This window comes from Columba livia, chromosome 9 (genome assembly GCF_036013475.1).
Source record: "Columba livia isolate bColLiv1 breed racing homer chromosome 9, bColLiv1.pat.W.v2, whole genome shotgun sequence".
In the NCBI taxonomy this organism is placed as follows: Eukaryota; Metazoa; Chordata; class Aves; order Columbiformes; family Columbidae; genus Columba; species Columba livia.
Window position 1 is genome coordinate 22,039,679 of NC_088610.1, and position 26,501 is coordinate 22,066,179.

A 26,501-nucleotide genomic window follows, 5' to 3' on the forward strand; every position below is an offset into this window, starting at 1 on the left:
CATGCCAAGAAGCGCTGTCCTGCAGTGCTTGTCCGAATTGGACAGGGCACTTGAATCTTGTCGGAAGCACCTACATAAATTTCTGTAAGCTATAGTTCACTTTATTTCTTTATAACAGAAAGTGCCTTTGCAGCCCAGGCTGGGTGTGAGAGCAGCTCTGGAGGTGAAGCAGTGGTGGAGAGGAAGGGCTTCGTGCTAGCAGGTAGAAGAGGCAGTTCTTGGGCTGTGGTCTCGTGGGAGCTGAGCTGTGTCCCCTAGTGCTGCTGGTGGGCTCCAGGGAATAAGAGGACAACGGGACAGTGTCAAACAAACACCTGATTTTGCAGTCAGTTTCTCCTCTACTTGCAAATAGCTGAGCAAGGTCCTGAATGTTTGTAGATTTCTGTGGGATTTCAGCAAAACAAAGGCAGGTAAACCTTGAGGAGTGATTCAGAAAACTCACTTTCCATTGAGGCATTTAAAATCTAGAGGCCTGTGAAGCTCCCTCAGTCCTCATGACCAGTGCTGTGGAAGGCTCAAAGGCCCCTGCTCGCTGCAGCTGGGCACCCATCTCCTGCCCAGTTAAGCTGAGTTTAACAGGTCCCATCCCCAAGGTGCAGCCAGGCTCAGGCTTCAGTCCAGAAGGGACCAGCAGGACCATTTTGTGTGGCCTCCACGGGAACATGGGCCAGAGGCTTCTCCCAACAAGCCCCGTGCTGTCCGGCAGGTTAAATCCTACAGCACTTCTGACAAAGAGCTATGGGGTGTTGTACAAAGGTAAGTGACTATGAAAATGACTCGTTTGATCTCTGTTCTAACAGAAAGCTGACTTCTTAGTACTCTCTTAGTACTGAGCAGAGGGACAATAAAAACAAAATGGACTTTCAAGCATGGCAAGGAAACAAACCCACCGCTACACTTAGGAAAACAAATAATGTAGCCAGATAAATCCAAACTTTAATTTTGGCCTAAAGATGCGACTGTTGGAAAATAACAATACACATTCATGTCGTTATTAACCAAAGTGATATCTACTGATTATTTTATATAATGGAAGACCAAGTTTATCAGTGTTTTTTAAATCACTGCATGCTTAGAAATAAATGGTTTTCCTGATTAGATGACCTAAGCAGCATGAAGTATGCAATGGGTACAAACTGGAACACAGGAGGTTTCATTTAAATTTGAGAAGAAACTTGTTGGGGGTGAGGGTGTCAGAGCCTGGCCCAGGCTGCCCAGGGAGGTTGTGGAGTCTCCTTCTGTGCAGACATTCCAACCCGCCTGGACACCTTCCTGTGTAACCTCATCTGGGGTGTTCCTGCTCCATGGGGGGATTGCACTGGATGAGCTTTCCAGGTCCCTTCCAACCCCTCACATTCTGCGATTCTGTGATGAAGAATAAACTGCAAAACAAGAACTGTGTGTACCACAGGTCATGTGTGCAAACAGCTCAGTCTCCTGCTCCATTGACTCTGGGTGTCCACCTGTCCTACAGAACAGCCGAGAGCCGCACACCTAGAGCATCCAACATAATTTGTATCTGATGATGGAATGGAGCCTGCGTGCTTCTTCTCACACTCCTCGGAGGCTGCCGATCCAGGGTGCCTGGACCCCGTTTCACAAGCGCGGTGTGGTCCAAAGTTGTGCACGCCCACTCGCGTCCGGGGCGAGAAGGGGATGCTTGGGGAGCTGGCTAGCCCGGGGTGCTGGCACCATCCCCGCTGGGAGCCAGCCTGGCTTTGCTGCCCCTGCTGCTACAAGATGCCTTTGCAAATCATTTAAAGCTCATCACGGGTCACCATTGGGGGCAGGCGTTCAGGTGTGACACAGCCCAGCAGTGACCCGACCCCCGTCCCGGGCGGGCGGTGCCGAAGGGGCGGGGAGGAGCCGGCGGGGCGGGCGGCCGGGCCCTGCCCGCGGCGCTGCCCCCCGCGGCGCTGGGCGGGCGGGCGGTCCCCGCTGCGGCTCGGCGCCTTCTCCTCCTCCTTCTCCTCCTCCTCCTCCACATCCTCCTCCTCCTCCTGGCCGCTGCGGCGCGGGGGCTGCGGGCGGAGCGGCGGCGCCATGAGCGGGGCGGCGGCGGCGGCGAAGAGCGAGAAGCTGGACGAGGCTCAGGCGCTGGCCCGCAGCTGCGCGGGCAGACCCGACTTCCAGCCCTGCGACGGGCTCTCGCTCTGCGCCACCCACAGCCACGGCCGCTGCTTCCGCCTGCACTGGTGCTGCCACCTGGGATGGTGCCACTGTGAGTGAGCGAGCGAGCGAGCAAGCGAGCGAGCGCGCGGCCCCAACGGTCCCAACGGTTCTAACGGTCCCCGCGCGCCGCCTCAGCGGCCCGTCCCGCCGCGGAGCCCGCCCGAGCCGGGACCCCGAAGTTGGGTGCGGGTCCCCGGCGGGGCGGGGCGGGGACAGTCGCCTCCAGGCAGCGCCCGGAGCCGGGCGGCGAGCGGAGGGTAAGCGGGCTGTGGCGCCGGCTGCTGCCGCAGGCGCCTGTGCCTTCCCCGGGGAGCGTGCACCGGCTACTTCGGGCTCGGGTCTCATCATTGTCTGTAATTTTTGCAGTCTCTTGAGTAGCAAGTAACTGCTTTTATATATATATGTATAGCAGATAGTTACCATTTAAAATCCAGCGTTGATCCAACTCTTGAAAAGGCGCCCAGCGACTTTAACATTCAATATATCGATGTGTGTAATCATGGAGGCAGGGGTTGAACGGCAGATGTCCAAACAGAGTTTGATGAATAATTAATCACATGCAGCCTGGAAGAGCAGGCTTGTCAAGCGGCGTGTGGGTACGAGGTCGGGACGCGGTGGTGGAGCGATGTGCTGAGGTTGTGTTGTATTTTGGAGATCTTAGCACCTGGATGGTCCGGGTTGAAGTTGGACCCTTACATGAGGCTTGCTTGGTGCTGCTGAAGGTGTCCCTTGACTCCTGACATTCTCCTTTTAAGTCACCATCTCTCCTTGTCATTTAATCTCCGGTGTGGATTCCCCTGTGTGCATATTTTTTGCGAATTTTGCTTAGTGGGGAAAGGGCCTGCCTATAAAGACGCCTTTTATTTGGATGAGAGTCTCTGTTTGAATTAAGTGAACATTCTAGGAATTTTGCCTCGATTGGGGGTTCATTTGAAACCAGCTCAGAACAACATTGTTTTTCTGTCTGTGCCCTGAAGTCAGCACTGTGTGGTGGCACAACTAGCTGTGCGACAAGGTGCCACAGTCACCTGCTGCACAGAACAGGGATGTCTCAGTGGCATTTCATCGATGACACAAAGATCCTCAAGTTATGACCTAGGTATACTCTTCCAAAATTCCTCAGGTCTCAGTTATTTGTGGTCGCCATCGAGATATAAGCTCAAAGTGGGGTTGATAAACTGGAGATGTTACCTGAAATCCATGGGGATGGTCCTGGGAGGGGGAAGTCAAATGCAGAGCTGGGAACACCTGGAGAACTGACATTGCGGAGGAGGATCTGGGGGTTCAGACGGATCGCAAACTGAGTGTGCATCGGCAGCAGGAGGCCTGTGTGGAGGAAAATCCCAAACCAGAACCCGAGCCTTCGCTTGGGGATGAATTAACAGGAGCATTGCAAGCGTGCGATTTAATTAGTCTCTTCAGCTCAGTGCTGATGGAACCAGGCTGATGGGCTTAGTTCTGAGCATTGCACTTGAAAAAGCTGTCAGAGAATTCAGGAGGTTCTGCAGGAGATCGCAGCGATCAGCTTAGAAAACAGGATTTCTGAGGGGCTGCAAAAGCAAAGGGGTTGCTTGTGCTGTAAAGGATTGATGGAGGGAGGGGAGATGAGCTCTGCAAAGCGTAAGGGCAGCTTTGCAAAGAGTGCTGTGCCCTTCTCAACACAGATTTGGAAGGTAGCCAGTTGTCACCTGTAGCAGGGAGAGTTTAGGATTGGATATTAGAAAGCATTTTACCTAGGAAGAGAAATGAAGCAAGGGAACAGACTGGGTAAGGAGGTGAGGAACCATGGTCCTCAAAGGCTGTTAAGGAAGGCTTAGAATGGTGTTTCTTAGGAGTTACACGGAGCTGATTCCCTCTTGGAACGACCACTTGAGACCCCATCCAACGCATAGCTTCCCTGTGGCAATCATCAAATTAAAAAATAATTACAGCTTTTGCAAGAAGTACAGGCTTCCTTCTTAATTCCTTCTTTATGGCTAAGGAAACTTTGAGATACAACTGCCCCATGAAACTATTATTTTCAATGACAGCAGTCACGTACCTCATCTTCTTGTTTAATCTTCTGAAAGCCATGAGGAAATGCACTCTCTTCTTGCCCCCTTATTTCCTAATGCAAATTTCAGAGCTGAGCGTCTCTTTGTGTCTGGCTTCTGCAGAATGAGTTGAGTTGGACTTAAAAAGAGTAAGAATGAGGCCTATAATGGAAAATTGTATAGAGGTCAGAGATGTAATTAAACAGAGTTGGGAGTTATCTTCCGTAAACGCAGTGCTGTAATACTGACTTGGCAGTCCTCAGAGGGTTCTTGAAAGTGGTTTTCTGTGACTCTTAAGAGCTGTATTGGGGTAGAGGAAGATCTACATCCATTAAAATGGTCTTTGAAGTATTATTTTCCATCAGTGTCCAAGGTCCTGGAGAATGTCAACTCACTTGAAGTGCACTTGCACTGAAAAATTACAAAAACTCACCACTGCTACAATGAGTAGATTGTCTCCTGGTGTATTCAGGATCACATCTGCTTTCCTCAGTGACAGGAGCAATGTAGTGTTGCAGAGCCACTTGGCTATGGAAGTAATAATTGAGGAAGAACTTAGTCTGAATTTCCCAAAGCCATTTTTGTTGGCACGCTCTAAAGTGAGCAGTGCTTTAAGTGCTCTCTTTGCCTCCGATGTTTCTCTGTCCGTAAAACGGCAACAATAACTGCCAGGCAAGATCGCAGAGGCTCTTTAGTGTGTCCAAACAGCTCTGAGAACCTCAAGTGCTGTGGGTGTCCGTGTGACTTCTGTGTCTGAGCTCAGGAGTTTATTTTCAGCTATTTTCAGTCTGTTTTGTGCCTGGTGAGATGGCAGGTGGTTCTCTGGAGTGCCCCATTAGAGATAAGTGGGTTGAGGGCTCAAACCTTTGCATTCCTGGGGAGAAGTTGTTGGCCCAAGAGCTGTTTTGACTTCAGCCCCATGTTTGTCCCGTTACACATTTCTCTTGCTTGCTCCGTGCCCTTTGCGTCTATCCCTGTGTGCATTTCCCTTGCCAGGGTGACCGCCCCCTCCCTACCTTCCTCCCCTCTGACAGCCTTGTTAGGTTTTGTTTGTTAAGTGCAGGTTTAGAGCCTTAAATGACCTCATTTTCCAAAGTCTGAGAAAACAGGTGCCAGAGACAGGTCTGCAGCAAGGTGCCTGCCTGCCTTTCCTCACCTCTGGATTTCTGCCACGGCTTGGGTTTGCACCGATGGTGGATTCACACTTGGGTTTGCACTGGTGCTGCCGTGGTACCCGCTTCTGTCAGAAGGGATCAGATCCTCGGGGTTACATTTGTCCTGACAACGGGACTTTGACTGCGGTTTACTAATTTTACTTCCTAAGAACTGGCTGAGAGAACGCATCACACTTGGTACAATTACAACATTGGCTTCCTCTCCAGACAATGCAAAAATAGAGTATTCTGTTGGAACTGTGTTATTTTTTTAATCTGAATAGCTTACATTATGTTAAAAAGCTTGCAAAACTCTCAGTGTGTTATGTTCCAGTTATCAAAAATACATTATGAATAATGGTTCCACAATACTGGTTTCACAGCAGTTGTATCAATGGATAGTAATTGTGCTACCTTATATTAGACTTTCTGCGATTATTTTTCTTTTCCCCCAGTTCAGCATCAAAAAGGCAGGCTTTTAGCTACTGAAAGCCTCTTGCATATCTTATATTGAGAAATGAATGCAGCTAATAAATTTCAGTTCTATCACTTTTATGCGATTCCGCTGTTTGGACCGTTTACAAGAAGACAAAGGGCGCATGGGTGAAAGCTGCGAGGCCTCCCTGGGGTGGCCAGAAAGGGAAAACAGTTGCTAGGCTCAGACATGGAAAAAGATTGCGGTGGCAGTAGAGGTCTTAAAAAACACAAATGCTCCCTCGCCTTTGTATTTTGCTAAGCGGGGTATGACACTGGCAGGTGTGTTTTGAAATAGGTTCCTGCTCCCTGGTGTGCATCTCCTAATTATGGGACAGTTACACCTTGGTTTAGATCCAGACCTCCAGTTCCTGCATGAGGTCAGGCAGGCTTGGCAAGAAACCCAAGAAATTGTCATTGCTTGGCCAAGAGGAGAAAGTGGCTTTACATGAAGGGCATGTGTTTTCTGGGTGGTTGTGGGGAGAAGGATTTCTCTGATTTTGGCTGTGCCAGCACATACTCTGGGGACACAGAATCAGAGTGTATTTACCTTGTCTGCCCGTCTGCCTGCTGAACAGGGAGAGCAGGGTTTCTCTTCACTGTCAGAGCAATCCCCATCGCTTCTCAGTGTGTCTGTTCAGCTGACGTCTGCATCACACTTTGGGGTCTGTGGTCAGTCTGTGCTGGGGCTGAGAGTCCGTTATCCATCTCCCACAGCTGCTGCCAGGAGTGAGGCAGATCAGTATCCTCCCTGCAGCTGCATGTACTCTGAGCAGACCTTTGCTTCTTTCAGTCCTTATGTGAATACTCTTTCTATTTTGTAACATTTTTAAGTGAAAACATGTGTTCTCTGTCCCACACAACTGCTGAAAGCTCTCTGTGGAGGGCAGCCATCGTTATTGCTCTTGCAGAGAGCAAGATGTGGTGGTTTGTGTCACACTGCGTCCCCTACCTGTCCTCCAGCAGTGCACACACCCTGGCCCCAGGTGCCGGTGTTTTCCTCCGCTGCATAGTGATGTGTGCAGCATTTAGGCAGCTCTGTGCACATAAGGAGCATTTCTGTGGCACGTCTCCCATCTCTCGAGCGACAGAAGCTATCAGCAGGGGCTCGGGCAATCTTTGAAGCCCGTGTAATTATTCAGACCCCAGTCTGCATGTGGGAACCGTGAGCAGGGAATTGGCGAGGTGGCCTTTCTTTCCTGTAACAGACAGCTGGTAAGTGAGCTAAAATGATTGTTGAAGGTATTCAAGAGTGACGTGACAAAGCTTGGGGGTGTAAAGAGGAGTTGTGTGGCCTGCCAGCCTGCCATCCCTCCATGTTGGAGAAGCAGCTACAGCCCTGGAGGCGATCCCAAAATAAGCCCTGGGGTGCTCTGCAGCATTGCATACCTTGTAAGTCTCCCTGGTGGATTTGTTTCGCATTGGTTTTCAGTGCCTTACCTTTGCCATCATCCAGGAGAGAGCAGAAGGACACTAGTGTACCGGTGCTTTCCGTGTATCTCTGCAAAAGGTGATGTAGCCTGGAGCGCACTGCAAGCAGCCAGCCTGGCACCAGGGATGCAACTTGCATTTCCAGCCGTGCTGTTCCACAGGGCAAAACTACATCCTGATGTTTGAGTTGTTGTGGAAACATAAAAAGGGAGTCATAACATGCTTATGTTTTAAATTCTAAGACTGAATATTTGGAGTAGCTTGTACATTTTTCTTTGTGGAAAACTGCCTAAACAGGAATGGAGCAGTGGGTAGGAACTCTGGAGCTCAGTGTTCTCCAAAACCACGGCTTGTCTTGGTGGATGATCACAAATCTTAGGAGAAATAGGCGGTTTTCATTTGCTTTAGTGAAAAGGATTTAAACATCCATCCAGTTTAAGTCTGTGTATCTGGGCAGAATGTTGGTGCACAAGCAGGGCGTTAGGCTGAGCACTGGGCAAGAGCCGCAGAAAGGTGAATTTCTCAGCTTGTAACGGGAAAACACTTTTAATGAGGATTTGCTGCCTGTGGCTGTGCAAGATCTCTTCACCTGTACTTTGAAGAGCTATGATATTCAGCTTCATTTCACTAGGCTGTATGCAATGAAGGAAGGAACATGAGCTTAATACATTCTGAAGTGTAACTCTAAGGTAAAACACTTATCTGCCTGCTTTTATGGGTGCACCAATCTGGACCCAAATTGTGTTTTGTTGCTCTGGTGTTAGTTATAATCCGCAAATCACAGTATGAATGTATGGTTAACACTGTGTCTCAGAAAGACAACCCAGACGCGTAGATTCATCAAACCCTGTGGGAAACTCAGCGCCTTTGAAAGAACCTGCTGGAGTTAATTTTGATATCCTTGCTATAACGCCAAGTTATGTTTAGAGACATGCATGCTCTATTATTATTAACAAAACCCCTGATATCACGTAACAGGAATAGACCCCAGGAAAAGCTTTGAATTCAATTTACTTGCGGTAAGTACGTCTCGTTGTACTAACTCTTCTTGAATAGAAATCACTGCGCTTCTTCCTCCAAAAGTTCTGAGGAAAAGGGGCCTTGTGTACCAAAACACTTTCTGCCGGCCAAAACCTGCCGTGTGTCATGTGTGACTATGAGGCTGCATTTTGTAATCCGTCCATTCACAAAGCATTATGTCTGCTTGCCCAAAACTCAGTGACCTGCTTGTAAGAGCCTGGGAGAGTTGCAGATAAATGAGAGCTCTGTAGCTGCTTGAAGGGTTAAGCTGCCGTTTCCATGAAGCCTGCTCAGGGCCAGCCTGAAATCACGAGGCTGTGGATGTTTCCTACCGGAAGCAAGTATTTCCAAAGGACAAGTTCCTTAATGTTCCATCCCGTCAGCTTTTGGCATGGTTGGTTGTGAATTCAGGAGGGTTTGAACAGCTTTGTGGTGAAGGCTGAGCCCCTGCTCCTGCTCAGAGGTCTTCATTCTGCTAAAAGGCTTCCAGCACTTTTCTCACTGCAGATTAACAACTCAAAAATAAAATTTGTACTGGAGTACAGAGCCTGTGGCAAGAGCGTGGCTTCCTTCTGGACTCTGCAGGTGAGAACATCTGTTTGCCAGCTTGAGTCTGTGAGCACGCTTTCTCCAAGTGCCTAAATGCAAAAGCGTACGACTGCAGTGCCTTTGAACGCATCATCCCTACTCTTGTTGGTTGCTGATGGATGTTTCTTGTGTCTTAAACTGCAGCCCATAGTCATATCCTTGTGTTATCCTGTGAGACAACCTGAGTCATGAGATTGTCACCTTCATGGTTTCCATCCTGCAGGTCTGCAGAGCTGACCATGTGCACAGGTTTGTTGGAAGCACTGGCTTTCAGGTGCTTGGCACAGGACCTCGGATTGCCTTGTATAGCACCTACGTGCTCATCAAGAATTGGTTTAGGTGCTGCTCCTGTGTGTGCAACCGGCACAGCTGGGCTTGGAGAGAATGGACATCTTGGGGTGTTCTTATGTAATGCCTTTCCTTTTAACCAATGCTACCTTACACTTCGTGACTCACTTCAAGCCTTGGTAACTTAGTTTGGTACATTGGCAAGGCTATACCAGGGATTTTTTTTCTATAAAGGACGAAAAGCAAAGTGCTTTACTTACTAACATTGTAAGATGTTCCAAAATGATAGTTGTGACAGTGTGGGCTTAGCTATTGATGGATGGCACAAGCTTATACTAACGTAAAAAGCTGGTTGACAGTAGATTGGATTCCGGGTAGTGTGTATATATTTATCTATATATCTCTCTCGGTACATATAAAGTGATCCTGTTTAGGTATATTGTGGTTTTCATTCCAGTGCCTTCATGAATTTATCTGTCCACAAGATGCAGAGTATGTTTCCATAATGGCTTTGATTCTTCCACTAATCAATTCTTATGTAGTGAGTGATCCCAGAGTTCAAGAAGTGCAGTTTGTGCAATTTAGAGACGTTTTAGCCAATAGTTCAGTATATTCACATAGATGGAAGTCAAAAACCTACTGGGAAAGTAAAATCTGATTGCTTGGCAACTGGGCCTTGTTTTTAATATACCTTAATTTAGTCAACGTAACAGTTGGAATTTATATATAACCTATGTTGTAAAACAACTTCAGCGAGAGGCAGGCATTTGTATTCTTGTTCTCACCGGTGGCCGCAGAGCTTGAGCGCCCACACGCATGCTCTCCAAACTGCTTGTTTTGCTGGTGTTCTCGGCTGTTTCATGCTGGGTGGCTGCTGGCTTTGTTTGGAGTTTGGTGCTTTGCTCATCCCGAGCCACATTGCAGGTGTTTGCGCTCACTCACAAGTGCCTCTTGTCCCTGGTGAAAGGCTTGGACACCATCAGTTGTCCTCTGAGGGAAGGGTTGGCACCCATACCTGCACACCTCAGCTCCATGTGGTGACATTTTCAGGGTATCAGCAGGGAGAGCAGTCCTTTAAATTCTCCAGAAATGGTTTTGGTGGAGGCTTGTAGTAGAAATACGAAGATTGGTTTGAACGATGTATGAATGGAAACGTGTAGAGAGGCACCAGAAGAAGCAAGAGGACAAGGGTTAACAGAATGGCTTGCGCTGGTAATAAGGACACTGTTCTCAGCAACAAAGCTGAAGAATGTGCTGTTTGCCAAGCCCCGAAGGCTCACGCTCCGGAAAGGCCACCACACAGATGACTTGTCAGCAGGAAAGCCTGTAGTCTGACAACAGGAAGGGAGCACCACAGGTACCGCACATCACATATGCCATTGTTTCTCCTGTTAGCCCACCAGGAAAACAGGCTGTAGCCATCAAGATGCATCTATTCCAAGCTACAAAACCCAACCTCCCGCCTCAGCGGTCCGTCCGGGCTGTCTCCTGTGGGGGCAGAGCGCAAGTCTTTCTTGCATGGTACCGGTCTTTGGAGAGGACTTTCCATTCAAGAACCCAGGAGCTGTTCTGCTTATTGGAGAACTCGCAGGAAAACATTCCCATTGCAAACAGGGTGCCCTCCTGCAGCGTGTACTACGCACCTGGAAGAAGACTGTAGCTTGTCTCTCTAGTGCCTGTGATACTGGGAAATGCCTTATTTTCTAGATAGCTTCTGCCACTGATCTGTGCTTATCCTTCTTTGTTACCCTATCAGCACACTAACTGGCTGCTCAAAAATGATGGGATGCTGAAGCTTGAGCAGATGGTGCACAGGGATGGTTCTGTAGAATAAATATTTAGCACTAAGCCGTTTTTTGCTATCTTCTCTACTGAATTTAAACAGATATCTAGTGTAAGTTGGGGATAAAATTTTTCGGTGCAGTTTGCAAAGAGCAGCTGTTCTCTCCTTTGAGGGTGGCTTTGTAAAGGGATGTTGGAAGGCAAATATCCTTGGGTTCAGAGCTCAGGTTGTGATGGGCAGTGCTTAGCCGCTCTGCTCATGGCAAGCTGTGCTTGTACCTGAGAACTTTCGTGCCTGCGCCGCGATGTCTGTGTTCTTGTAACCCGGTGTGGGTGCTCCTCATGGGCACTGGAAGAGCTCCTTGCAGAATGCACACGTGGTGGTGTTCGTTGCTTTCTTTGGGTGTCCATATTCTGTTCCCTTGCAATGGTTAGTAAGCAAATATGGCCACTTTAAGAGGATTTATGGCTGCATGAAACATTTCTTAAGCCTGCAGCATTATTTTTTCTTTAAGTCTGGTAAATCCCTGTAAGAAATGAGAGGAAAGAACAGGTATGGTAGAAGGAAGCTCCAGGATCTGTTTTGCATTTAAGAGTTACCTGCTCTTAAGCGGACACATGCAGAAAACCCTGAAAGGCTTAGACAGCTCACAGCATGTACAATCATAATCACCTTTGTATTCAAAACAGATCAAGACAAAAGAGCATTAAAATACAAATTTGATGAAGAAAAACTTGCTGATTTTCTTTTTCCCCCCTTTTGTAGTTTCCTGTGAAAAGCTTATGGCTCATCAAGTCAAGGGCTGTCACAGCTGTCTGTCGCTGTACAGCAATGAGAGGAACACCTCTCCTTCACACGAGAACTGGCAACCGTACAGAATCACTGCTGGGGGAGCTGCTGGAGAAACATTGCTAGACAGGTTCTTTTCTATGCTTGGAAACATGACGGATTTGTTAGTGCTCTGGTGCAGGGGCTTCCACGAGAAGGTGCTGTTTGTAATGACGCACTTGGGTTCGGTCAAAGCCCGCTCACGATTCCTGGTGTTATTTCCAGACTGCCAAGGTCCTGTTGCATGGCTTCTTTTTCTCTGGTGGTGGTGGGTAACTGGTACTCCTTCGCAGAGTTGGCTTGTGTCCTTGGAGTCTCTTTTATGATCACTTACTGTGCCCGTTTCCATTCCCCGCACTAGAAATTGCTTTGAACAGTCTCAGTGATTTTTCAAAGTTGTTTGGAAGAAGCGCAGGGCAAAAGTATCTGTTGCATTAAGGTGTTGCATATCTTTATCTACCAGGCTCCTTCAGTGTCGACAAGCATTTTCATTATGTTTCATTATAATCACCTCCCCTTGAGCTTGCACTATAAATCTGACAGTGCCTCAGTGTTCTGAAATACTTTTCCTCTGGTGGCTTATTCTACATCTAGTGTTCCCAACACAGCCCATGATGTTTTGCTAGATACAGCATGATAGAAATTCCATACAATAGGAAGAGCTGGAAACTGGGTTAGCAGGGTTTTTTTTTCCACATGCACCATCTGCAAACGTACTCTGTGTTTCTCCTGCTATTTGCTCTCGCCCCTCTGTAAAAGCTATTACTATGGTCTAAGCAAAGTGTAATTTGAAGCTATTACAGTCCTTAGTGAATATTTATAGTCAGGGCAATCTTTGTTTGCAAAGGTTTGTTGTCCCAAGCTGTGCATATAACTGAAGAGAGGAGAAAGGAGGAAAGCCAGAGGCAGTAATTTTGTCCGCGGTTGGAGCCTGTGGGGCTGAAAGGCATCTCAGTATAGGGGCTCAGACCAGTATTGTGCTTTCGGATGACCCTCCTACTCTGCTGAACCTGAAATAAAGGTGTGGTGGGTACCTCAGACAGGCTTAGGGTACAGAGTGCCCTTTGGTGGACATCTCCGGATTGTGGGCAGCGAGCTTTACTTAAGGCTGTAAAGGCGGAAAACCTTCCGACTCTGCTTTGTCAGTGGTGAAATGCTACCCGGTTCCTTCCCATGCACGGGCTGGGGCCAACAGCAGGCCAGTCTGTTATTGCAGAGCTGTCACCTGTGCCACCCGCCACCTGGAGAACCAGCCAGGAGTTTGACAGTTGATACGTTGTCCTTGGGCTGCCGTGCCAACCCAGGCAGCAATGTGCTGCTCCAGCTTGTAGCCGTCAGCACCCGCGAGACAGCTTCATTGAGACAGAGAGGGGTGTATCCAGTCCGCCCCTCCTAAACAGACTTGTCTCTCCGGCCATGCTGCTGAGACTGGCAACGCTTGGTAGTTCTCCCTCCTCTGCTCTGAAGAAAGCCAGTTCTTGAGAGGCTGATCTCCAGGGTTTCCTCATGCAGAGATGTGGAAGGGACTCCAGGTTGTGAACTCTCCTTAGACTAACGCAGAACCCCTCCAAGGTAGTTCTGTCTCCTGTTACACATGCATTATGAATACTTGCTTTGCCTTCACTCCTTCAAAACGGTGCAGTAACTTAGATTAAATTCACCCAGGTTCTGGTTAAACAGGGTATAGTTATTGCAGGTCCTCACTAACACTGCTGCTGTAGACAGTAGACGAGCTGGCAGATTGGAGGGTATAGAAATCTTCCTCCAAGCAGCTGCAGGGGAAAGAATACATATGAAAAAAAGCTTTTATGTTTCAGTTTAAAAGTATCTAAGTGTCTTGCATACAAAAAAATATACACAGTATGTATTGCTGACTTGTAAGATCCACAACAATATCTTATTATTGTCTGAAGTGCATTGCAATTCATGGCATTGTTGTTTTAGGAAAAAAAAAGACCTTCAAGGTAGCATTTTGAGAGGGTAAAAGTTGAGAATTTGTTATGAGAAACCTCACCGCTGAAAGATGGATTTACTATTTTTTATAATATGCCAAGCACGTTAATGAGTGTCAGAGGTAAACTAGAATGCTGGGACAAAGGGAAGCGGAGAATAAAATGTTTAAGCAGCACCTCTGCTTATTTCATGGTTAAGTTGTTTTGTATTAGCCACAGAAATTACTGCTGTGTCTGTTTGGTGAGGATGCATGCAGACTGCTCAATTAGCAACAAAACAGAAAAATGTGACCTCGTGGCTTGCTTCTGAAGCCTTGTCTTTGGTTTTTGTAAGGAGGAGACACCATAATGCAGCTTCCAATCACTAAGCCACATAGTTCTGTTAATCAATGCCGCAGACAGACTTTATATATATTATATGGAAGCATGCGTATACTTCCTTGGACACGTTTGGAAGAGTTGTTTTGTAGTTGAGTATCGGCTTTGGTGTGTGCTGATTCTTTGGAGGTTTGTTTTTCAGGCTTTTATAAGGGTCAGCTGAATAGCAAAGAAATGGAAAAAAACCCATCAGTCCTATTTAGTTGTGCACAAACAGCTGTCCCTGTGTGATGTGGATTAAAGAAATGCAGTCTTTATGGATGCTGATGCTTTGCCAGCACATAGCAGCAGAAAGTGTAGGTACTGGTACAGGCTTTCGGTTGTGACTAGTTAAACGTAGCCTACATACCTACTTCCAAAGTCTCTCATTGTCTCGCATTTCATCATATCATCTGTTAGCATATGGCTGTCATGGATAATTGAGACTTTTCACAAAAATAATTTTGGCAGAGCCTCGATTCACACATTTCCTGTTCAACACCCAGGAGGGGAACAGGCTCTTGTTTCCCTCGAGCCCTTTTGCCGTGCTGCTGGAACTGCAGAGCCAGAACTGTGACATCTCTCCATTGCAGCGATTACAGCGCTCAAAAGCTTCTGCGAGGGCAGCCCAACTGCTTGCACAGGATGCCGAGGTGGATTTTTGGACATGCGTTCGGCACGTTCAGTATTTTTCCTTCACCAAATTACCGTCTTCGGCGTGGGCAGCGGTGACAAGGGACCCAGGAAACAAGTTGCGATGCAGTGTCTAGTCTGGCATCTGTATTTGTGCAAAACGCTGTAATTTACAGGAGCATTCATCAGGGCAGCTCAATTGCAGGAGTTCTTCAACTGACTTAGTTGGAGTAAATAGGCAATAAATTATGTGCTAGCATATTAAAGGAACACATCAGAATAGGTGCTCAAAATACTATTTTATCATAGGCTTTTGCCAGCTGTTTGAAGTCAGCAAAAATATTGCTGTTTATTTCAGTGGGAGTTCGATCAGACCAAGATGTGTTATAAGAGAACTTGGGGACTCGTGCTTTTGGGATCATTTTCTGTGAAAAAGTCATCCCTGCCAATCCTGCAAGCTGCGGGGGCGGGGAGCGAGCTTATTTTTAAATTTCTGCATTTATTTTTCATAGGATGCCTCATGGCTGCTGAATTTACAGGCATTATGTAGGGTAAGGTGCTGTAAGCCCAGCTTTGTCCATGATCCAGTCTGACAGTCCCAGCTGTGAGCACCAGCAGCTCTTAAAAACAGACCTGATCCATGTTTTGAAACAGAAGCTTAATTTAAAATAAACAAACTTGGCCCTAGAACTAGCTGAAACTTGACCAACTTGTGCCAGAATTCTAAAGAAATGCAGAAATCAGTTCATGTAGAAAATTCTCTGTCATCCGTTGGGCGATTCCTGCAGTATCCTGGCAGAGCTTGTCCTTGGAACGTGAGGCAATGGCTGCAGCCACTGTAAGGTCACCCAAAGGGGATCTCAAATCCTCTGTTAACAGAACAGCCGCTCCTTTTTTCTACCCTAAAATTAGCACCAGCAGGGCAGTTTTGAAACACCACATGCTGCTGCAACGGTAAAACAACCAGCTGAGCTCCCAGGTAACACCTCATCTCCCCCACTGCCACTTTTTGGGGAAAAAAGAGTCAAACAGATGAGTCAATTCCGTGTTTGTGCTGGGAGGTGCCTTGGCTTAAATCCCCTGCTTTCTTCTCCCAGCGTCCCCCAGCCTTCTGCCAGCACGTGGGAACTATTTTAAGTGGAAAAATATAGTCCTGTTGTGCAGAGCTTTTTACTTTTCTTGATCCTGTTAAAATGTTCACCAGGGGCTTCCCTGGACGCTCCAAATAGAGGTGGCACAAAATTGAGTTGGGAAATTTTTTTCACTAGCATCTAGTTTTTATCATTGGGTGTCAATGGCGTGGAATAGAAGCCCACACAGCATCACTCCAAATACATGAATAAATTCAGCACCGTGGTTTCGGCTAAGGGTGGGCTGCGTTTTGCTTTCCTCGAGCTGAATTTTAGCAGACTCTGTTCCAACCAGCAGCACGCTCATCTGTGCAGCTTTGCAAGACGTTGCAATTCAACGTTCACTAATTCCAAAGCAGGATTCCTGGAGAAGAGCAGAGGGCAGGAAGCTGCAAGCAGCCGCTGTTAGAGCAGGTTGTGAAGGTAAGAGCTGCCCAGAGAATTTGTGTCAGCAAGATTCAAAAAATGCCTGGGAGACCCCATGCCTCAGTGAGTGCCCAAACCAAAATGTCTGTGCTGCTGCGCCAAAGGGCACTGAGCAGTAAGAGCTCTGCTCTGCCTGGGCTTGAAGCATTCCCTTGTTTGATGCTAGCACTTAATTCCTCTGAGTCACAGCCAGTTGAGAAGCTACACCACGGTATGTTAAAAAGATGGCAAGCGGAGAGGATGTCTTTGTGTTTTCTGCCATCCAGCCGTAATCAAACAGGAGGGGGAAAAAAGCTCGTTTTATTTTCACTGAGCTTTTCCAGTGGCTCTGTTAATAATAATCATTCCACAGGTCGTAGGAAAAGAGTGCTTGATGAGGTATTCAAGGGGAGCTGGTCAAATCTACTCACAACATGCTCTTTTCTCCTGCCGATGTCGCATTGCTCTCAGTCTGGCTGTTTCTCCTGTGGCACGACCGAGGTGGGATTTTCTCTGCAGCGTGTCTGATGCTCGTTCGTCCGTGTTTGCTGTCCTCACAGTGTGCCTCTCCCACACCCAGCGCTCCCCTGAGCTCTGCTTTCGCCTCTGTGCTCTTTATAGCATTTCCTCTGTTCTCCTCATCCTTCCGCGATGGGGTTTGACATCCCAGTAGAGGAGCACAGCCAACTTGAATGCAAACCAATCCCCTTCCAATAGCCACCAGCGCCCCAGCGCTGGAGGTTTCCCCAAGTGATGTGCCAGAGCTGGGCTGGCAGAGCCCAGCTGGAGCATGGAGCCTGGATCCCGGGGCTGCTGCAGCCCAGAGCCAGCATCTCACAGCCCAGAGCCGGCATCTCGCAGCCCATCCCATTGCCAGCACTTCTGACAGCGGGCTAGGGTACCAGCTGCCACACCACCTGGGATTTGGTGTGGTCAGTGCTTTTCCCACATCTGGGAAGGATTCCCAGGCTCAGGGGGGCGCAAGCCCCTCCTCAGGGTAAGGAAAGCCCTCCTCTCTTGCTGTTGCCCAGGCTGCACTCGGCCTCTCTGAGCAGCAATACATCACTGCTCCAGTTTTCCAAAAGAACAAGTAATTTGGAAGAAGGGCTGCACCTACCTCTGAGCTGCAAACACAGACACGTGGCCGATCTCATCGCAGCACAGCGGGTTCATTAATGCAGCGAGACTTGGGTGGCTTTCTGCTCCTTACCTGGAGAGCTTCAAGCGTCAAAACAGTCCTTCCACTCTTTGATACTTGTTCTGCCTTTGCAAAGCAGTATTTGCAGCCTGTGCATCAAAACTCTTCGGAGAGCCCCGTTACTTGCAAGTCTTGTGGAAATTTGTGCTTTCATAGTGTAGGAGCCCCTAGGGAGACATGAATCTTTCAGAGGCTTCATGCAAATAAAATGCAACATTTTACAGTCTTGGGCATAGCCTCAGGTTTCTCAGTTTTTACTAACAAAGTACTGATTTTATGCCTTTTTATTTATTTCTTTTAGCAAAGATTTTCAGTTCACACTTGGTTCAGCTCTATATAACCAACATAATCCTATTTTCTTACTACTTAACCAGATAATCAAGATGCCAAAAGCATTTCTGTGGCTTGGGAATTCCCTTATTTTCTGCCTTAAAATTCTAATTGAAGTCATGTATGAACCTCTGGCTTATAATACAGAAAAACACGATTTAGTCCCCAGAAAAAAGAGAACATGGAAACGCATACCAAGAGACTCATTGTAATTTGGAATAATAACAACATAACACAATTTAGATTGCTGTAGTAAAGCTGTAAGCTAGAACTGCTTGTGTTCAATGGGAAAAAGTAGTCTCTGAACATCTTTTCAGCATTCTTTCCCCTAGAAATGGGTGCGAGCAGACTTGCTGTCTGTCCCGCTTCTTAGCTATGGAGCTGTGGCCCTGCAGTTAATTCAGTTACATCCTACAGATGTCTTTGAAGCAGGACTGGGGTAAGGAAGGTTATGCTTACCTGTGATATTAAGCATCCATAGCAGGAGACGACTGAGCACCTTGAGGCTGTTGAAAACAGTGGCTGCAAGGAATCACCGGTTATTATTAATAGCCAAGTGCAAGAGTCATATCATCAGCTTGTGTCTACCTTAAAGCTAACGATCTTTAAATGCTACTTCTCTGTTTTTCCCACAGGTAAATATGTCTATCAGCCCATGACACCCGTGGAGCAGCTTCCCAGCACCGAAATACCCGTTCGCCCCCGGGAGTCCACAAACACCATCCAGATCTCCGTTTCGCTCACCGAACACTTTTTGAAGTTTGCGCCTGTCTTCCAGCCCCCTCTGCCCCCCGACTCCCCGCAGTTCTGCACGATCGCAGACCTCTTCATTGACAATTACCGCGTGAAATGCATCAACGGGAAGATGTGCTACGTGCAGAGGCAGCCGCCCCTCCTGCCCCACAAGATAAAGCCCGAGGAAGTCGCTGTTCGCAATGCCTTAATCACAAAAGAGAGCAATACACCAAAACCAGATCACTGCTCGTCCCCTTCCAGCTCCGAGGACTCCGGGATCAACGCAGTGGGGGTTCACTACGTGGAGTCGTGTGACGAGGACACGGAGGGGGTGGCCGAGCTAAGCTCAGAAGAAGATTACAGCCCAGATAGCAGCTGGGAACCAGATGAATGCCCGCTCTTGTCACCCTCGCAGTGCGAAATGGAGGTGATTGAGACTATAGAAACCACTGTGTGAGCCGACAAGTTGGTATCAGATCAGTCCAGTTCCCACTCAGTAACGTTGCTTTTGTAGTATTTATATTTTCTGTTTTTTTCTGACAATCCCTTTTTTCCAGTGCACTTGATATTTCCGATTCCTCACGGGAGTGCGGTCATGGGACTTGCATACTGGTGAACTAGCAGCAGCCTGAGCAATTTTAACACATTCTCAGCCTGATCAGATCTCCCACGTCTGCACGTAAGGTAGTGATAAATCTTAAGACTTTTATAGCTGAAATAGGCCCTTTTCTTGGTCTGGGTTCCATCATATACTATTTCTCTTACAAGGATGTGCCATTCAGGATGTTTCCAACTGTCAGGATGTTTGGCCTTCAAAGCACAGAGGGTGAGCTGGTGCAGCACGCCTGCCAGCAGCAAAACCGAGTTGCCCTTACTGTTCCTCAAACAGCCAGGCGAGGCGCGGTGACAAGACGCTCGTTCTGTCTGTCTGTCCTTGCGCGTTTGTCCGTCCTTTTCTCTAGTGCCGGCACGGCCCTTCCCGAAGGCTGTTGGCACCGCTCTTCCCGCAGGTTGGTATGGCAGGCTAGAGAATGCACAAAGTGCCTCCGACTTTTCTCCAGGCTATGCATCGGGCATCTGCTGAGTTAGGTCAGGCTCTGAAATCTCCTGAGAAGGCGACTGTTGCTCCGGAGGGGGATCATTTGCCGGGATCCAGCTGGTCCCTTTTTTCCACGTGGATCTTAGGAAAGGGGATCTGGCTTTTGCAGCTCAGCAGGAGAGGGAGCAGGCACAGGTGAAGCGTGGCCATCTAACCGATACCACGCTAAACTGGGGTGTAAAATAAGTGAAGGAAGTGACTACCTCCAAACACACAAAAAAATCCGCCCTTGGCTTTGCCTGCTGCTTCCTCCTGTGCTGTTTGGTGCCGGACATGTGCACTCAGGACCAAATGGCCTCACGGCCTGTATTTGCCTGGACAATTCCAAAATGTAAGAAAACAAAAGTTTATCAGCCACACCACTGTGTCGGCAGAGCTTGGGGACAGCACGGAGGTGCCTGCGGGGGTGGCCCACGGGCTCGGTAGCGCGTGTGCTTGTTAAAATACAGCCCGAGTAATTCTAGGGGAGAGGGGAAGCTTCGGTTCCCGGTGCTTTGCACCCAGTGCCGGAGGGATTCGAGCAGGGGTTTCCTCAAGGAGCTGATAGGAGCGAGCTGTCTCGCTGGTGGCTTGGTCTCAGCCCTGCTTGACAAAACAAAAATGTCATTTCTCAGAAGATTTCAGTCAGCTTGAATCAGTTGGAGTCAGTAATAACTGTGTTTTCAACAGCATTACTGAATTTCTTTGTGTATTTGCCGTTTACGTTTCAGAAGTCATTGGTGAATATAAGGCTGTATAAATGTGTACAGTTTAGTGATTGATACTAGATTATAGTCTATGTTATAGGATGGCTCATCTCTCACTGTATCCTGACAACGTATTACTAATTTTATACACTTTGTAAGCAGTATCTTTAGAAAAAGTTTAGGCAACTGTGTGTGTATGTGCACATGCGCGTGTGCTAGGAGTTTACCCTAAATGGTTATAAAGTAATACTGTACTTTTTAGACTAACACTTTCAGACAAAATAATAGGTTTTATAGTTTTGATGACTTACATAAAAAAGTGCAATGCTTGTTAAATGAGGCACTTGGGCCATTGCATGAACAGATACATTCTCACAAAGCACCTGAAAATATACTCTGTTTTTCTGAGGGTATTTAAACAAAGGCTGTAGTAAAGCTAAATAGGATTTATTTATTTTTTAAGGGTAGGGTTGTCTTACTTGGTTAACTAAGGTTTCTAACAATGTTTTAGTGTCTTTTGACCATTCAGACACATTCCATAGGTAGAAGGAAGCATTATGTATAAACCTGCAGCATTTACTCATATTTAATCGCTCCATTATAATCTAAGCGGAGAGCTGGAAAAGCTCCCACTCATGCCTGGCCCACCCGAGCTTTCTCCCAAGAGGTGACTTCTCCTTGCTGGGAGGATGGGGGTGCTGGTAGGTGCCCCTTCCCAAGGGCCAGGTGACAGCGGGACCTTTCCCGAGGCCAGGGTGCCCCTCAGCAGCTCTGCCTGCAGGTGCCACGCACAGAAAAGGCCATCGGGACCCTCCGACTCTGCACCAGCTCCCCCCATCTGCGAGCAGGAGCTGCCTCCGCCTGCCGTGAATGCAATGACATTGAGTCGGGTGGTAGTTATGACCGAGACTTACCATGAGAACCTCTGGTCTTGCAGGTTCATATCACTGTCGTCAGGATACGTTCTTTCTTAACTGTAAGTAATTAGCAATATTCACAAGCTGTGAGTGTCTCCTACCCAGGATTTGTTCAAATGTCTTAAGCACAATAAGCTGCCTCTTCCTGCTGTTGTACCTGTAAAAAGTCAGTGGAGCAGGCTGGTGTGGGACAGGGCTATTTCTGGAAGGCGTTTGAGCAGCCAGCACAGTGGCAGGTTCCTCTCTGTGCTCCATCACGCACCCCAGCTCAGAAACACGCTCCTCACAGAAACACGATCTCTTTTCTTTGCACAAACATGCCGGCATAGACACGCTGTAAGAGACGTGCCCTGGGCTCCCTGCTTCCCTCAGCCAGGGAGAGGTGTGTGTATTTCCTCTTTAATAAAATACTAAACAACTGCACTTCTGCTTGTCCTAACTCACTGTTTATTTTCCATACTAGAGTGAAACATTCTGATATCTCCAGCAAAGGAAGGCTCGTGTATGGCTTCAGATGGCAGCACCTGAAACACGCACCCAGTGCTAGGCAGAGAAATGTAGTAACCAGCACCCGGCCCAGCCTCACCTGGGTTTGGGCACCTGGTAAGTACTGGGGCTGGTGGGCAACCTCACAGCCCAGTTCTGTGAAAGAAGAGCTGCCCGTGTTGGAGGACAGCAGGGAAAAGAGCTGCAGCTCAGGCTGATGTCTGTGAAAATGCAGCTGGCTGTAGCCCCTTGACTTACCTCCGAGCAGGTGCGGCTGCAGGCTGGAAACATCCGTCTGAGGCACCGTTTTGTAGTTGTTAGTGGGAAGGCGGTGAGCACATGGGTGGGGCACTGGCACTGCTCCCCAGCCAGCAGCACTGCCCTGTGCTCCTGCATCCGGCGGGAGCTCTGCACGGACCAGCCGTGCAGCTCGTGCATTTGTTCTGTGTGTGTGGAGAGCAACACCTGGTGCTCCAGGGAACAGCTGGGACCCTGAGGGAAAGGTGCCCCAAAACACCCAAGTGCTGGTGACAGAGTGACCAAGGGGAAGAGGTGAGATCACCACCACCAGACCAATAAAACACATTGCTCAGGCAGGATCTGGAGTGCACGTCACAAACCAGAGGTGACAGCACAGAAACACCACAGCTGTGGGAGCAGAGGGCTGAAGGTGCCCTGGGAAGGGAGGTGCCCAGCTTGGCACTGCAAAACAGTGCTGAGCAGTGACAAACCTCTCTGGTCACCAGTGCCCATCACACTGATCCTCTCCCTTTGCAGCCCCCAAGGGCACCTTTTGACACCCATCCCTCCCCCCCCTCCCCCCCAACCTGGGCACAACAAAAAGAGAGGGGAGGTTTGTGCTTCACTTGCAGTGACAGGAACTATCTTTCTCTACCAGACTTCAGTGGCATTTGTACCAAGAACACAGCAGCACTGCCAGACCAGCAGGCCTGTTACCCACTCCCCGTGTGCACAGCTCACACAGCAAAGTTCAACCAAGGGCCTTTTTAATGAAGTTTGTAGGAACGCACCGTGCGCAGGTTAGTTTACTCACACATGTATCGTTCTCTGCCTTCTTCAGCCTTTTCCAAGTTTGCCTATTCTGTGCCCTCAGATGGCAGGGCTCCTGCCATGAGGTAGTGGGCCAGCCCTTCACAAAATGAATGCTGTTGCCAGTACTACAATTAAAACTCAAGCGTGGTACCCATCCACAAAGACACAGCGCTGTGAAACACAGGGACCGGGCACAGGACAGGCCACACTCCTCCAAAGTTACCAGCGCTGCCGCGAGCCTCCAGGTCAGTGCAGGCAGCGCGGTGCTGCACAGTGCTTCGGCACACTTGGTTTTGCCCCCAGAGTTCACAGCTTCCAGCCTAGCTGCCCCACAGCTGCCTTGGTTTAGCAAGAGACAGCAGCAGAGCTGGGAGATCACCCGCTGCTACAAACCCCGCAGCGAGGCTCAGCACAGCACACAGGGGTCTGGGAAGGGTGGTGGAGGGGGAAAAGTCCAGTGTTGTGATGGAAAGGCTTCCCAGCACCGAGACCTGACACCAGTTGTGGCCTTGCCATGTTAGTCTTCAGCCAGCGGAGGGGGGGCCAGGTGGAGCTGGAAGTTCTCATTCTGGAAGACACTGCTGGTGGCCAGGTCACCGTGGGAGATGCTGAGCAGCCCGTGCTTTTCACCGCTGGGGCCACGAGACAGTTCGGTCAGCAGAGCCAGCTGCAAGGCAAAACCCAAACACATCACTGCCCAGCAGCCTGCCTGGAAACACCGATGTGAGGTACAGAAAGATGGGGGACTCACCTTCTTCTTGCAGCAGCTAGAAAAACCTTAACACACATCAAGAAAAGGGTATGTTGGTAGGTAATGACTCTATAGGGCTCAGTGCAGGACAACAGTCCTGGACTAAACAACTTTCCAGGTGTCTTTAGGTTGTTGTAAAGTTACATAATTGAAAAACAAACCCAGAAAGAGCTGAAAGTGCCAACAACTGAAGCCAAAAACTGGCAGGAGACACAAGGAAGATGCAAGGAATGAGGAGCTGTGCTCATCTTGGGACAACACGGGAGACAGGAGGAGGGAGCCCTCTGTGCGATCCTCACCGTGTCTGAAGGGGAGGTTATTTGCAAATCTAAAACCAATCTGAGAAGCCTCACACCGTGGACACTTTACAGGCCCAGCCTCAGTGCCAGAGGCATTTCCGTGGTTTCACTGTCAGTGAATTCCCCAGCCCTGTCAGAGGCAGCGGGGCTGCCTTGTGATGTGGAACAGCCAGCTCTACACACAGTAAATTGCCAGCGCTAAATGAAACCCAAGAGAAAAGGCAAAGCCCACGCTGCCAGTGCTGATGGCTGGGTTGACAACATGCAAAACACCCTTCACCAGTTCAAATCCGAAAGGAAAACAGGTGGTACGTACTCTGGAGGTTCCTCGGTTGAGTCTGCAGAGCTGGTCAAAAGCTTGGATTTGCTGAGGATCCAACAGAGACTCTGAACTTGCCTGATAAAGAGAGGGAGAAGGTTACAGAAACAACACACGTTAAGTTCATATCCACAGAAATTCATCCCTGCTCCTGCCCCTGGGCCTGGAGCAGCCAGTGCACAGCCTGTTCAGAGGGGTTTTTTAGCCATCTTCCCTCTGGCTTGAAGCCACTGTATGCACCTTAGGATAGAGATCCGCAATGACTTATTGTTGGGGTGTGTAGCTGATAGCAGAGAAATAGTATTAAGTTACCTTTAGAGAAAGAAAAAAAACAATAAAAAGGAGAGGGAGAAAAAGAAAAGGGGATGGGAAAGCTCTCCTGCAGGCAGCTGGGAAGAGCAGTAATGGGTCTCTGCGGAGGAGCTGCCTCTCCTGGGCTCTTCCCCAGCATCTCCTGACGCTCTCCCCAGGCTCCCGACACAGCGCTGGCTGCAGCACGCTGTGATCGGGCACGGATCATGCCTAGTTATTTCAGGGAACAATTACTGCGCCAACGTGTCTCTCCTAAAGTCCTTTTTTTCCCCTAGTAGGATGTCACAGACTAAAAGCTGGGAAATGAGGGGTGAAAATGGTGGGGGGAGACAAGGTGACTCACACATCAGAGGCAGCCGCGTCCCCTGAGACACAGAACACAACAGACACTGCCCAGCAGTGTCAGCGCTCGCAGCGTACGAGCAGCTGGGGACAAGGGTAAATGTCACCCCAGCAGCACTGGGGCAGTTACAGGCTTGCAGGCGATGGCAAACAGAATTGCGACAAGACCATTAACGCAAGGAGGGCCACATATACACTGCAACTGCTTTAAAAGGCATCATTTGCATGTCCCAGGGAGAGATGACGGAGCATCACAGATTCTTGTAGGTTTGTTCCATTTTATCACATCACAATGTTTCTATTTTGAATGTTTTTGCTCATATTCCAAAGCAAAAGCATCATCAAGAAACCACAACAGGAGCCGGGGAGAACAGCCTCCCTCATGAGCAGCAATCTGGCATCTGTTGTCCCCGGGGATCTATTTTTAAGGGAACATTCAATGTTCATCCTCAAATATTTTCCCCAAAATACATTTCCCAAGGGCTATTAATCCCAAGTGCTAGAGTCCTACCAGTGAGGGCTGGCTGAAGTCGCATTCACTTTAAACCCTCTTTGGCAACGGATCAAGCCCAGCATGAAGAACTAGTATCACTGTCTCCAAGGAGCGCAGTCAGCTGGAATTAAGGCCGAACTGCTGGCCCCACCATGGCCAAGGGGCTTCAGCGTGCTCTGGAGTGGATGGATAAGGCCTGGGAGGAGGGGGAGTGACATTTTGCCAGAGATCACACTGTCTTAGTCTTTGACTCAGTTTTTAACCAGTAGCCAAGGGAGAAGGGAAACCCTGCTGGCAACTCTGCAACAAAAATCACCTCAAGTGAGCTGCCTTGAAAGAAAGTTCCCCACCACGGCTTTTCTGAAGCCTGAATCATCCTGTTATTCTCCTGAAAGCACATGCATCTTACCTTTGAGATGTTTGTTCAACAGTCTGAGAAGAGAGGAATGTCCTGAGTGCTGGAAGCATGTGCTCAAACTCATTTCGTCCCCCTCCAAGATAGTCTCTATATTGTAAGTAACTCTTTGCTAATCACCAGTCAAGGGGCCCAATGTCCATATTCCCTGCACACATGGCATAGGTTTGAACTGGGGGGGTCATGTACCCACAGCTGGCAGGTTACACAGGCATTGCCCAGGGGACACGCGGGTCATTTGCACTTGGGGAACAACAACAACAAGGAAAAACCACCCTCCACAGCCGCTGCGGCCACAGGCACTCAAGGACAAGGAAAACGCAATATAATTGGCCTTCCCTCTTCTGCTATCTCTCTGCCACGCGTATGTAACTATCAATCAGACTGTTCTCCAGGCTGATGAGATGAAATATTGCAGGCAATTCTTTCTGTTGTCATGGAAACAACTGCTGTCAGGCTTTTTCCTTTTTTAACCGTGTCACTAAAGGCATGTTCATTCAAGAGCTACAGGGATGCTCTGAGTCCAGCATCAGCACTGGGGTATCAGTGGAATCCGCTCAGCTCCCTCGCTCACCCCGCAGCACAGCTCCTGCCTCCAGTGCTGCTGCAGGGCCAGCAAGCTGCTGATTATTACTATTATTATTATTATTATTGTTGTTATTATTATCAGTACGAAGCAGTTCAGTACCTCCAAGCCATTTCCAGCCAAATCCTTACGCCCCTTCAGAAAGGCCTCAGAATAGACTCAAAACCCAAGAGACGCAGTTTACTCCCTTGAGGATCTGGGCCAGCAAGAAGAAAGGTTCCTTTTTGTTTTA

General features: G+C 48.5%; 2 protein-coding genes across 4 annotated transcripts in view; one reads left to right on the forward strand and one right to left on the reverse strand.

The window, feature by feature from the left end:
* The first annotated feature begins 1,864 nt into the window (after positions 1-1,864).
* Positions 1,865-21,636, forward strand: C9H3orf70 (chromosome 9 C3orf70 homolog). 2 transcript variants are annotated; one of them, XM_065073124.1, is made up of 3 exons: positions 1,865-2,221; positions 18,412-18,976; positions 19,069-21,636. In XM_065073124.1, the coding sequence occupies exons 1-2, from the start codon at positions 2,044-2,046 to the stop codon at positions 18,966-18,968; spliced, it is 735 nt and encodes a 244-aa protein (XP_064929196.1). In that variant the 5' UTR covers positions 1,865-2,043; the 3' UTR covers positions 18,969-18,976; positions 19,069-21,636. The 2 variants fall into 2 exon arrangements, with proteins under 2 accessions (XP_064929196.1, XP_064929195.1); XM_065073123.1 differs by having other exon boundaries at positions 1,868-2,221; positions 18,412-21,636.
* A 1,053-nt stretch (positions 21,637-22,689) lies between these two features.
* Positions 22,690-26,501, reverse strand: part of VPS8 (VPS8 subunit of CORVET complex) — a 63,702-nt gene continuing 59,890 nt past the window's right edge. For both annotated transcript variants that reach the window (XM_065073073.1, XM_065073075.1), the window contains 2 exons: positions 24,119-24,199; positions 22,690-23,419 (listed from right to left, as the gene is read on the reverse strand). In XM_065073073.1, the coding sequence (XP_064929145.1) occupies positions 23,270-23,419; positions 24,119-24,199 (231 nt within the window). In that variant the 3' untranslated portion in view covers positions 22,690-23,269. The remainder of the gene's footprint in view (positions 23,420-24,118; positions 24,200-26,501) is intronic.

Bases quoted from the DNA above. Each gene is read 5' to 3' on its own strand.
- C9H3orf70 (XM_065073124.1), top strand. From the start codon at position 2,044: ATGAGCGGGGCGGCGGCGGCGGCGAAGAGCGAGAAGCTGGACGAGGCT. The intron at 2,222-18,411 runs GTGAGTGAGCGA...TTTTTCCCACAG, and splicing joins CCACCTGGGATGGTGCCACT to GTAAATATGTCTATCAGCCC.